This window comes from Neophocaena asiaeorientalis, unplaced genomic scaffold (genome assembly GCF_003031525.2).
Source record: "Neophocaena asiaeorientalis asiaeorientalis breed wild unplaced genomic scaffold, Neophocaena_asiaeorientalis_V1.1 scaffold65, whole genome shotgun sequence".
NCBI classification, from domain to species: domain Eukaryota; kingdom Metazoa; phylum Chordata; class Mammalia; order Artiodactyla; family Phocoenidae; genus Neophocaena; species Neophocaena asiaeorientalis.
Genome location: NW_020173215.1, coordinates 16,086,780 through 16,099,019, shown reverse-complemented (window position 1 = coordinate 16,099,019; position 12,240 = coordinate 16,086,780). Strand labels below are relative to the sequence as shown.

Below are 12,240 nucleotides of genomic sequence, written 5' to 3'. Positions count from 1 at the left end.
AAAGTACAAGGCTGACTTCCCAAAGAGTGAAGTTTAACAGTACGATTAGGCTGACCTTCAGTGAGTTTCCAACTGCACAGCCACAAAAAGAGCAAAACCCTGGGGCTTCCCAAATCGCAACACAGGCTTCAGAGTCAGCCGGTGGCTGACGTTCTCAGTGGGGAAGTAAGGTCAACAGTACCTGCCCCTCAGACCGCTGCCAATGTTAACTAAGACGCGAGTAAAGAACCTAATCCGATGCCAGGCCTCAGCAGCAGACTTCAAGATCATGTGTGTTGTCACATTGGCTTGAATATGCAGCAAAACTGAGGTTAAGAAGGACCCAATAAGGTGGCACTCATTCATTCATTCATTCAGCAAAGACTTCCTGAGGGCCTGACTGCACAGAGAGCTGTGCTGGGCTCGGGTGACGGAAAGGAAAGCATGACAGGTGAGGCCCCAGCTTCCTGAGCATCAATTCTATGGGGGCAACTGACACTAGGCAGCTAATTATACAAGAAAGACACAATTTAAATAAAACGAGCCAATATCAAAATTTAGGCAAACTTTCAAGGCATGTGACTGATTAATTAGCCATTTAGCCTGATATACTATGATGATACGGTCTATGAAGGATTCTAATTTAAATAAAATCAGTGCAGCCAAACAGAGAGAAACAAAAATTAAAGACACACACACAGAGTACCCTGCATTACATCCAACTGGTGTAGAGTTGTTGATACAGTTTAGAAATTTTCAAGAACAGGGATTGAGATAAATGGTCATCCATTTCTCCAAACATCTACTTCCAGGGAAGCTGCTGAAAAACCATTTCCACAAGTTAAATGCTATACATCTTCTCACGTACAGATGTTAAGTTTGGGGCAGGTATGGATTAGCCAAAAAAATGGAACTTTGAGGAGATCACAATGAAAGGAAACCAGTCCCCATTCACCCAACCAGCTGTCATTACTCAAGACGGAGCACACTGCCGGCCAAGGCTACCATCGCACGTGGTGAGATCAACACCTGACAAAATAAAAATTACAATCACAACACGAGCCCGAGCCACACAGAGAAGATACACATCAATCTATTTTAAACTCAGGGGCCTTCAACAGGGTGAAAACTGCCACCACCAACTCCACAGCTGGGCACTGATACGAAGAAGACAAGGAAGGAGCTCTTGTCCTGAGCAGCTTAGACGGCAGACAGGGAGGAAGAGGGAAAAAGGAAGGATTACCATTTCTTCAGCACTTAATTGTAAGGCTATGAGCTCCTAGCGTCAGTCTCACCCTGGGTCACAGCCTGCAGGGCGCTGGGCAGAGAGGGGGGTGAACCAGTGAACACAATGGTGGAGGAGAAGCACGTCCAAACTGTACGAGTGCGTATGGCGGGACAAACAGCCCTAAGAAAGGAGGGTACAGAGCTCGCCTCCCTCTGGTCTCAAGCTACTAGACCCTCGAGGACCCAGTCCTAGCACAGTATGCTGTCCCCTCTAAGGTGCTGACGTATAAGATGCCTGGGGGAAAAAAAAGTCACAAAAAACCAGAAGTACCCCAGATACAGCACCTCCACAGAAAGAAACATCCTTCCCTTCCACTTTCACGTCCCCATCAAGGCTCGCTTTCTGCAGGACTCTGAGAAGAGATCCGAACATGGCTCAGCCCACTAAAGCTTTGAGCCCCATGTATGCTCCCCATGTACTCAGGGAAGGTGACAGCTATCAGGAAGAAGGCGGGCGTCCGCTCTGAACTGACACCAGATAACTGTAGCACCCAGGAGTGAGCCCCGGCTCCCCACCGGCTCCGCTCCTGGAAGACACACTTACCTGGCCTCTCCGAAGACACAGCGGCGTGGCGATGGCTGCCTTTCTTCCTAATGGGGCAAATGGGACAGGAGAAGCCACAGGACCCAGGGGTGGATTCCCCAGGCCTAGGATCATGCAAGCCACTCACCGTGGGTGATGTTTAATTCGTTGCCAATGGCTAAGCTCCAGACTTTGCCTCTCACGCTGGGAGGGATTCCCTGCCACCATAAATCTCGAACTTTTCTAGAGCACCACCTGGACAAAAACGGAAGCATGAGTTTATGAGTTTGTTCTCAGTGACGAAATATTTGTCTACCCACGTGCTTGACCCCAAACCACAAAAGCGGGGGAGGCCCAGTCGTTATGTCACAGCCCCTGGCCTCAGGGACCTTACAGTCCACCGTTCCAGACAGACACACCAGGAGGTCGACAACTACCTTCCACTGGGTAACTGCTGTGCCAGGTGTGCCACAGGCACTGCACACGCAGAGATGGGCGCCACAAACCAGGAGCCCAGAGCGCTATTGTGGAGCCAAATGCTCAGTGACCAGCAGCAGTGGAAGCAGAGGAAGGGTGGGAAGGACGTTCTGCACAGAAAGCACAGCAACGAGAAATAAGCCGGCCTGCTCCGGGAACGGCAGGCAGCTGGGCACGGTGTGCGGAGCCAGCAGGCGCTGCCGCAGAGCTGCCGATGGAGGGCAGGCCCCAGGGGGCCTCGAGAAGGGAGCCCGAGGGCACAGCCGCCAGCCTCTGCACAGCTGCACACACACAGCTGAAGCGCTCAGGCAAGGCTGGCAACTCTAACGGCAGGACAGCTCTGCTAACTCAGAACGTTCGGAACTGCAGAGTCGCTGAGGTCTGCTGGTCACAATGAACACACACTGCTGACAGACTGGGACAGACATAAAGGTGCCAAAGGCTCCCAACACGGGGCTCCTCGGCACAGCGCAGAGGGGAGAGCACGGCCTGACGCTGCAGAAACCGGGGCTGCAGCCCCATAACGCCCTTACCTGGGGAACCCGGAGCAAACTCCTTCTCCTCTCACTATCATTCTCCCTAAACCAAGATGATGGAACCTTCCCCCTGACCCCAAAGGGCTGCTGTGAGGATTAAGTGGGACAAATCAGAAAGGTGCCCGGCACCCAGCTGGTGGTCATTAAGTGGCAGTTCCTGTACGAATGCACGCGTCTGGACCACATCAAGCATCAGTCAATGGAGGGTGGGCCAGGGCTCTGCAGCCACACAGGGAGTCAGTCCAAGGGTTCTGAGGACCTTAACTCTTGTTACTGGGCCCCACTGCCCATAAAAGCAGGCTCTGGGCACAGCTTGTGTTCCCCGTGCAGAGCCTCAACAGGGCAATCTCTGCTCCCCCCGGACCCCACCTCCACAGTGGGAGTGAGTAACACCCAGGTAAGTGCCAGAAGCAAGTCCCCAACAACCTGACACACGGTTCAGGTTGGAAGAGAAAAAAAGGAAACTGGTGTCCAAGCTCCCCCAGTTCCTGCTGATAGGGGGAGGCCCAAAAGGAGTCACCAGCCTCTGTGCATGGCTCCAAGAGTGCTGTCCAGACACCGGTCCCTAACCATTCTGACCACGCAGGAGGAAAGACCTACAGCTGTCCCTCAGACGCAAAGGAGACAACAGTGCCAGACTACTGTGTACCGGCTACTGGGGGCTGTCACCAAAGCACACCCGGCGCTCCTCCTCAGACAAGACAACAGAAACTTGAGCAGACAGATGCAGTGTACCCAGCGGGATCCTCTACAGGCACCTGGAGCCAGGGCGAGGGCAGGAAAGGCTTCTCCAAGGAAGACTGCGCTTTAAAGAAGAAAGTGTTAACCGAATGAGGAGATACAGGGCAAGAGCACTCGATGCAGAGGGAATGGAACATGCAAAGGCCCTGAGGCTCCCTAAGGAAAGGGCACTGTCCAAGCAAAGGAGAGATGAAAGGTGAGGCTACAGGGAAAGGGACGTGCTGTCCCACGAAGGGTCCTGTCGGCTAAGCCAAGCAATTCCAATTTTACACCGAGAGTCATAGGAAGTTACTGAAATGTAAAGTATGGAAGTGACACAGATTCGTGCCTTAGAAGATCCCTCTGACTGCTGAGCAGAAGACAAGTGGAAGGGGTGGGAGGGGAGCTGTCACAGTACCAGGTGAGAAACGACAAGGGCTGAACCAAGGCAGGGGAAGGAGACTCTGTACAACTTAAACTTATCAGATAATTTCATCAGGGGCTGTGAGAGGAGCTACAATTAATACAGCTGCTTCCCATGAATTCTGCAAAGAAATGTAGAGTCTAGAGAGCTTACATTGTTTCCCAGTTAGGCAAAATCTCATTATTCCAAGTGAGGACGGCATTTCCAATACTTTCTTCTAATCTGCATCTTTCTTCCAGCTGCTTTTTTCTCCTCTGGGCTTCTTTCAGCTCTAGAAACCACAGTTAAAAGAAGGAAACATCTATTAACTGATATCCACTGATTTCAAGCTAGGTGATTTTTCTCAAAGAGCCAGGCTGCAAAAACACCAGGAAGAGGGCAATGAAGTAGAGCACTGAGACCTGACCTCTTCCAAGACTCATTTCACACCTTACGGAGTTTAGAAAGCTTAGGCGTTATCCATCTTTTAGTAAGCTTTTTTGTAACATAATACAGTATAACATATACACAGAGAAGTATACAAATAAGAACCTAATGAAATTATCACAAAATAGACAAACCCATGAAACTACAGCCCCAGTCAAAAGACCGAACAGGAACAGACACACCAGAAGCCTCTCTGTGCTCGCCTCACCCTTTCCAATGGAACCTGCAACTTCACTTCTCACAGCTTAAGAATAACTCTTAGGGTATAACAGCAACTCTGAGAAATACCATGCATTTTCATTTATATGTACTTTTTTGTGGTAAAATACACAAAACATGAAATTCACCGTTTTAAGTGTACACCCAGTGGCGTGAAGTACATTCACATTGTTACGCAACCATCACCACCGTCCATCTCCAGAACTTTTTCATCTTCCCGAACTGGAACTCTCTCCCCACGAAACACTAACTTCTCACCCCCCGACGCACACACCCCGCCCTGCTCCCCAGCCCCCGGCAACCTCCACTCTACTTTCAGTCTCTATGAATCTGACTCTTCTAGATACCTCATATAAGTGGAAGCACACAGCATTTGTCCTTTTGTGACTGGCTTATACCACTTAGAATAATGTCTTCAAGCTTCACGTTAAGCGTGTGTCAGAATTTCATTCCTTTTTAAGGCTGAACAATATTCCATCGTACAGACAGACCACATTTTACTATACATACTTTTTAAACGTCTAAGAATCATAGGGTTTTTAGGTGTCACAAGGCACTTTATCAAATCCCATGACATCTTCTTGTAAATAAGGAAAACTGAGCCCACAGACAGAAAGAGATCTGCCTCTCCAGCATCACTGGCTAAAGCTTTCTCCAGCCTAGTACTTTTATCCTACACAGTCTCTTTCCTTGTGTAAATTCAAAGTGCTATTATCTTGAATGAAGTAACCAGGAATAAGTAGTTAGTGGAAACATAACGTTTTCGATGAAAAATTATAAATCTCAAAATATTAAATAAAGCATCCACCAAAGTTCAGGTTCTACAGCTCCATCAGGTAAAGAGAAAATATCCATAAAGACACAAAATCTTGTGCTGACTTACATAACCAAACACATGTGAGCTCCATTACCTCGCTTTTTGGCCTGAACCACCATTTCTTCATACTGTTGCCTGTGTTTCTGAGCTTCTTCAGCTGGCTTCGCCGGGAGATTTCTTGATAGAAAAGAAATGATGTTTCACCATTTTAAATATTAAATAAGAGAAACTTGAAGCATCATTTACTAACAAATGAAAAGCTCAAAGACCAAAACCACATTTGTTAGATGATAAAGACGCAGCTCTTTCATGAACTAAAAATATTTTTTTACAAAAGTATTAAAATAAGCTCATTTTTAAAAACCTGAAGTCTAAAGATTAGCAGAAAGAAGAAAATAGCAATTAACCGTAACTCCAATAGAAACAAACACTTAATCTTTGGGTGTTTTTTTTTTCCACCCCAGTCTCCAAAGAAACTTGGATTTGACCACACCGCAGGAATACAATAATTGTCAACAGCTACCCTTGAAGTAGAGCACCCTAATGGTATACATTATTGATACATCTATGTATGAATACAGTCCCTGGCCAGTTTTTTTAAGTAAGTTTCATACTAGCTATGTGGTTCATCTCATTTATACACACACACACACACACACACACACACACACACAGATTCATACAATAGTTCTAAACAACTAAATATGGTATACAACTCTGAATCCCGGTTAAAAAAATAAAACGCATGTTCTCTTTCAGAAACGTGCTGGTGAATTTGCCGGTCCTTGAAAACTGGGAGGGCGGCAGTGTCTGGCTGTCTGTGAGCATCACAGTGTTTCTGCTGCAGGAGAACAGGGCACGGCTTCCCACAGCTCATGTTTTAGACAGCATTACAGGACGGATCCTCACAGTACGGCGGCTTCTACCAATAACCTCTACCTACCTTCTGAATCCTCCATTTCAGGGTTTCTCTCCCCGTCTACCCACACATCCACAATCTCCAAGGACCGAAAATTAACATCAGAAGACACATTTCTTCTGCAGACTTCATCAATTTTAAATGTCAGGGTTGGCAGGGACCTTAGGGATCCTAGCCGAATGTTTTACAATCTCTCTTTTTCTTAAAATCTGTGGACGGGATTCCCTGGTGGCGCAGTGGTTGAGAGTCCGCCTGCCGATGCAGGGGACGCGGGTTCGTGCCCCGGTCCGGGAAGATCCCACGTGCCGCGGAGCGGCTGGGCCCGTGAGCCATGGCCGCTGAGCCTGCGCGTCTGGAGCCTGTGCTCCGCAACGGGAGAGGCCACAACGGTGAGAAAAAGCTATGGAATCTTTCTATTCAAATACAGTGTTCTATGGAAACTCGACGCTTAAATAGAGATAAGCTATGGCCTGGTACAATGGAGCAATCCCTTTCCCTTATTAAGGTCTCCAAACACGATCTACAAGCCCGTCATCAAAACCCATCTCTCCTCATCAGATGGATGGAAACCAGAGGCCCAGAAGGGAAGGGAACTTGCTGGGATCACCCAGCCTGTTTTCTGCAGATCCCAAAGAACCAGTAGGCTAGTCCAGGAATTGTTCTACAACACTAGGGTGCCTCCAAAACACCCACTTTAGAGTACACTTCCTGGTGCTTCTTACTGTTACAGGCCAGACTATAATTAATAACAGCTATTTAAGCATTTGGAAATGCTAAATTAAAGTAAAAAATCACCTGAATGGAAAATCCTGATCAAAACTTCTACGTTAAATGAAAGTTTTCCAAATTAGTCATGCTATCATATAGAATACACGTTAGTGGAGGGAATGAAGAGGGGCCCCGCATTTTTAGTAAGTGACGTGCTAATTTTTCTTCCCCTTTTCTAATGAAAAGGTGACTAGCAAATGTACTTATCCCTGAAAACAAACTCTCCACAGACTCTTCTTCAGACTCACGCTGGTCTGTCTTCCAGGATGAGTGCGGTGGTGGAAAGAGGCTCAAAGTCAAGATGCTTCCTCACATTCTGCTTTGGAGAGGGTGGCCTGCTAGGTCGTCCAGCCTTGTCTTCATATTCCTAGGACAAAGAAACCAGGGATAACTCCAGGTCCGGCCAATTCTGATATTACGAAGCCCTTTTCAAGGTAAGCAAGGTGTTTTGTTACGAAGTCCTCTAAGTCGATTTTGAGGGTGATGCACTGAAAATATTTCTTGCTCTTTAGAAGGAAAAACTGCCCATGAAAGGGGCTCAGCTCTGCAGTTCAGGCCATCACGTTACGGGGACTGTGCGCTTCCCATACTGGTCGGGAAGTCACTAAGGATCTCATCATCCCAGCTGCTCCGCTAAGGGCCCGCAAACATCGACTCGGGTCTCCTAGGCTGCTTCTGGGTAAGAGGTGTGTATTCTGTCTTCTGGACACCGTAAATTTGAACTGATTATTGCAGTGGTCACAGGGAAGCTCAGGGTCAGAGTGATAGCCAATTCTAGCATTCATCTGACCCCCACCCCTGGCTTCATCTCCCACTCCCACCCTAAATTTCTAATGCATTTCCTTTTACCCCACAGCATTTTATCTATTTTTGTTTGCCTTTCAAACCTTGCCTGAAATGAGGATGGGCTTAAAAATTAAAAATCTTTTGCTTAAAGATGATTAAAGCTGTTTCATTTTCTTAAAGCAGAAACTTCAAGAAAGAAATTCTTTAACATCTTTGTGTGAAGCCATCACTGCAAGCTGTTACACGAATAATTGTGCCATGCCCTGGAAATCTACGAGCGGCCTCCACACTTCCAGGTCATTAATTCGTCCTATGAGCTGCAACCACAAAACCTCAGTCACACCTGGTGACCCACATTCCAAACACCCAACCAGCAGAGTTCAGGAGAGCCAAGTAATCTGTGCCAAAGAGTCCAGTTTCTGAAACTGTGTGTGTATGCGTGCCTGTGCATGTGTACCCTTAGCGCTCTGCAAAAATAAAAAAACAGTGTTCTCTTGTTGCCTATTATAGACAAGGCTCTCAGGACCCTCCCTTAAGGGAAGGCAACCTAACTGGGAAGACAGGACAAACAACCGAGTAGTTTAAACTAAGATTTAAATAACCACTCCCGATACAATAGAAGCAGTATCAGGAGTGGAAAGTGATGAATTGCTAAATGAACTTTATTAACACTAGTTGTCAAGTGGGGTGTTACTGGTAAAATTACTTGGCAAGCAATTATTCTCTCAGCCAGGAAAGCCTATAGAGGCTTCTAAAAAGTTAAAAGAAAAAATTTTTTCCTCAAAACCCACAGGCTATGAGAAGCGTGTGCACCAAGAAACAGGTGGGTGGGGCAGTTTCTGTACCTCTGGATGTACAAGGTTAGTAGGTGTCTTAACATTGTTTACCCTGGTGTAAAATGGTTCCATTAAAATCTAAAACGACCTCCACTCACCCAAAGCGGAGAAAATGGACTCACTCTGTCGTCCATTCAAACATCTGAGCACCTCCACGGGCCAAGCGCTCAGCTGCAACTTCACACGCTACTGAACAGCCGTCCGAAGTATCATGTGTAGCCATCAGATTCTACATATGTACCCAACGTAAAATCTTGTATTTTACAGGAAATCTACCAAGAGTTGTGTGCTGAGAAAGATCCTGAGGCACGCTGCATATTAACAAGAATTGTTAGCGAACGCCCTGTAAGGTGCTACTTACTTGCTGATGCTGGTCTAGTGAGCTATATGCCAAGGCCAAAGATGCTGAGCCCCGAAGTCAGATGCCCCAGCATGCGGATGCCCACCTCCGCTTGCTTTGTGTGCTTTACACATAGTTTAACTTTATCTCCATAACGATCTCTATGGCAAGTGTCACCGCATTTGACAGGTAGGGCCACTGAGGTTCAGAGTGAAGTGACTTGCCCCCAAGTCCACAGCCAGCAAGGAGCTGGGCCTGCAGGACTCCCCACTCCGCCACTCTGCGCAGGCCCAACCTCTCCTGTGGATATACTCAACAAACAGGTGTGCAGTTCTGGAGGGAAAAGGCCAGGTCCTACTCGAGTTAAGTGTGGTCTTCGGGGCCAGACGGGCCTGGGAGCACATTCAGATCCACCAGGAACTAGCTGTGACCCCCGGCAAAGCACAGCTTAGAATCCCTGCACCTCATTTCCACATCTGCAGAAAGGGAAACAGCACCTAGCAGAGAGGGCTGTCTAAGGAGTGGCAGAGGCTTGTGAAGCAGTCAGCACAAGCCTCTCGGTGCAGAGGAAGCGCTCCGTAAAGGCTGGCCCTGGCTGCTGTCTGCCGTGACCCTTTTTCTCCTCGGGCTTGAAACTGTATAAGGCAGAAAAAATGCTCTATGGCCAAACAACAATCAAGGAGCCCTGCAAGGTCTGCAAAGAGCACAGATACGAAGACGCGTTGTAAAGTTAATTAAATGCCTTGATTTGTGATTTTAAAAAAATCAGTCTCTTCAGTTAGAGCTCGGAGGCTCCATCACAAACGGTAACAAGCAGCACAGTCACAACGGGCCAAGCACTTTACACACACGGAATTGGCTCAACTTGCCCTTCACACTAGCTCCCCACAACCCCGAGAGAGGAGCTGCCATAAGGTGGAGGCCGGGCTGGGGCTGGAGGAGCTGGACCAGAGGCAAGCACCCTGGCTCTGCCCCTGCACTGCTCACCGCAGACTGCCACTCGCTAGAATGCATGATCCAGTTTAATCATTTATATTCAGTCTAAATGAAGCTTTCAACTATGACACAAACCTGTAATAGTGAATTAAGTGCAGATGCAAGGCAAATACTTATGATTTAACCACATAGAGCCCTGCATGATTTAAAAAAAAGGAGGCCTGGCCTGTCCATACTTGAAATCCCAGGGAAAGCCTTTTCAAAATTCTAAATGGCATTTCAGAATACGAATGGCTCTGGAAATTGTTAACAGATCCTACTCCAAATGTAGTTCTCACACTGCTACCTAGAGGGGTCGACAGTAAGCTCATCTTCCAAGCCAGACAAAGCAACTTCAGGAACAAGAAAGGGGACGATTCACTCTCAGGGCAGACAACTTTCAGCTGTGAGTTATCAACACCGAGGTCAGCATGTGATACGGCAAGAGCTAGGGCTTTGGAAGCGAAAAGACTGAGTTCTAAATCTAAGTCCTGGCTCTGATCTGGAGCAAATCATCTTGCTTCTCTCTCGGCTATAAAACGGTAGCAACTGTGAAGACTCCTGTGATGATGAGATCACGAGACAAACATTCAACGGCTGCCCATGAAGTATGAGCCCTTTCTGTGTGCCAGGCAAATGGTGGGGTCGGCCCAGCCCCGGTGCAACTCATCCTTCCAAAGTTTCTTCTCCTCTTGGGGCCCTTATGGGATCAAGCTGAAGTCTCTTGGTTTAAACCAAGTAACAATACCATTCATTGCTGTGCTCATCAGAAGTCCTGCAGGCTAAGCAGAATAAACCATCCATTCAAGGAACCACTACAGATTCCAACACGCTGCATAACCCTAGAGGCAATTTAGAATAGGGTTCTGCAAATTCTAGTGGCAAATCAGTTTTACTGGTCACGACAGTATTTTTTTTAAATCAAACAACACAAAAATACAGAGTGCACATAGTAAGGACAGTTTGTTTCAGTTCTATACCTACTTATAGCTATGCCTTCTTGAGAGAAATGAGTCTCAACCTAAATTTTCTAACCTGGGGATGGGGGTGGGGTGTTGTGTCAGAATAAAAAGTTTACAAGTCACTAATTTAGAAGAGGTCACAGTCCCTGCCCAGAGTGGTGTGCCTTGTATCCTGCTGGGAAGGTAAGACCAACACCAGAGAGGCAGCAGCAAACAAAGCCTACTGCACCCAACTGGGGGCTAAGTGCGGCTGTGGTCTGATAATGCAGCAAAGCTTCAGGAAAAAAGCAGTACACCAGGGCAGCTGAGCAGAGCCTCAACTCCACACAGGGGCCAGGAGCTCATTTGTGAAGGGGCCTGGCACTTTAGCAGACCTGCAGACCCCACCTTGAAGGGCTCACTCACTCTAGCAGGGGCAGTACGATGCCAGCAGAGGCTATGAAACCAGAGCAGACGATAAAAAATGTGGGAGCCCTAAGGACACGTATGGCTGGAGAGAATCAAAGAAAACAGCTCATAAAGGGTGCCATCTCAATGGACAAAGGACACGGGAGAGCTGGGCTGGAAGCCGTGAAGGAGGGGCATCCCGACAGCACAAGCAGCAGCCAGGAGATGACGGCGAACAGGCTTCTCTGTGAGTGAGCATGAACGCTTTACGTGGGGAATGATGCCGAGTCATAGTTCTGTTCTAGACTTCATGGTCTCAACAACAAGCTTCCCAGGGCTGACGGGACAAGCCAAGACCAAGCGAGAGAGAGAAAGGAAGAGCTAGACTGGGGTAGAGCCAGAAAGTAAACAGTGTGAGGTGTGATGAGCCCATTAGATACATCCAATGGCAAGGCCTACATCATGTGCATGATCTGAACAGTGCTGGAGATAAGGATGGGGCATTAGACCCCTAAATAAAGTTGTAACCGGCCAGCTGAAGAAGAAAAGAAAAAAATGTCTACCTCGACAGACATTTGTGTAAGAGGAGAAGATCAAGATCCTCAAACGGTGAAAACAAAGCGCTCCTGGTAGGATGACAAGAGGGGTGTCACTGCTACTCACAGAACTGGAAGAGGGCTGTAAAAGACAGCCAATTACGCCCAAACGTGGTAACAGAAGCCCCCTGGCTTCCTGGAAATCTATGTTAGCTACAAGGAGAGAGGCTCATCAGTTAAAACCTGTGCGTAAGCCTTGGATTCAACTGGTTACAGCATCAAGATTAGCCTTTTAGGGCTTCCCTGGTGGCGCAGTGGTTGAG

The 12,240-nt window shown here is 47.6% G+C and overlaps 1 protein-coding gene across 11 annotated transcripts in view; it reads right to left on the bottom strand.

Moving 5' to 3' along the window:
* TBC1D14 (TBC1 domain family member 14) overlaps window positions 1-12,240 on the bottom strand; it is a 102,958-nt gene that overhangs the window by 27,026 nt on the left and 63,692 nt on the right. For all 11 annotated transcript variants that reach the window (XR_003003313.1, XM_024745199.1, XM_024745194.1 and 8 more), the window contains 4 exons: window positions 7,344-7,462; window positions 5,503-5,585; window positions 4,100-4,217; window positions 1,938-2,044 (listed from right to left, as the gene is read on the bottom strand). Coding sequence is in view for 10 of the 11 variants with exons in the window: in XM_024745199.1 (XP_024600967.1) it covers window positions 1,938-2,044; window positions 4,100-4,217; window positions 5,503-5,585; window positions 7,344-7,462 (427 nt within the window). In the remaining variant the exon portion in view is untranslated. The remainder of the gene's footprint in view (window positions 1-1,937; window positions 2,045-4,099; window positions 4,218-5,502; window positions 5,586-7,343; window positions 7,463-12,240) is intronic.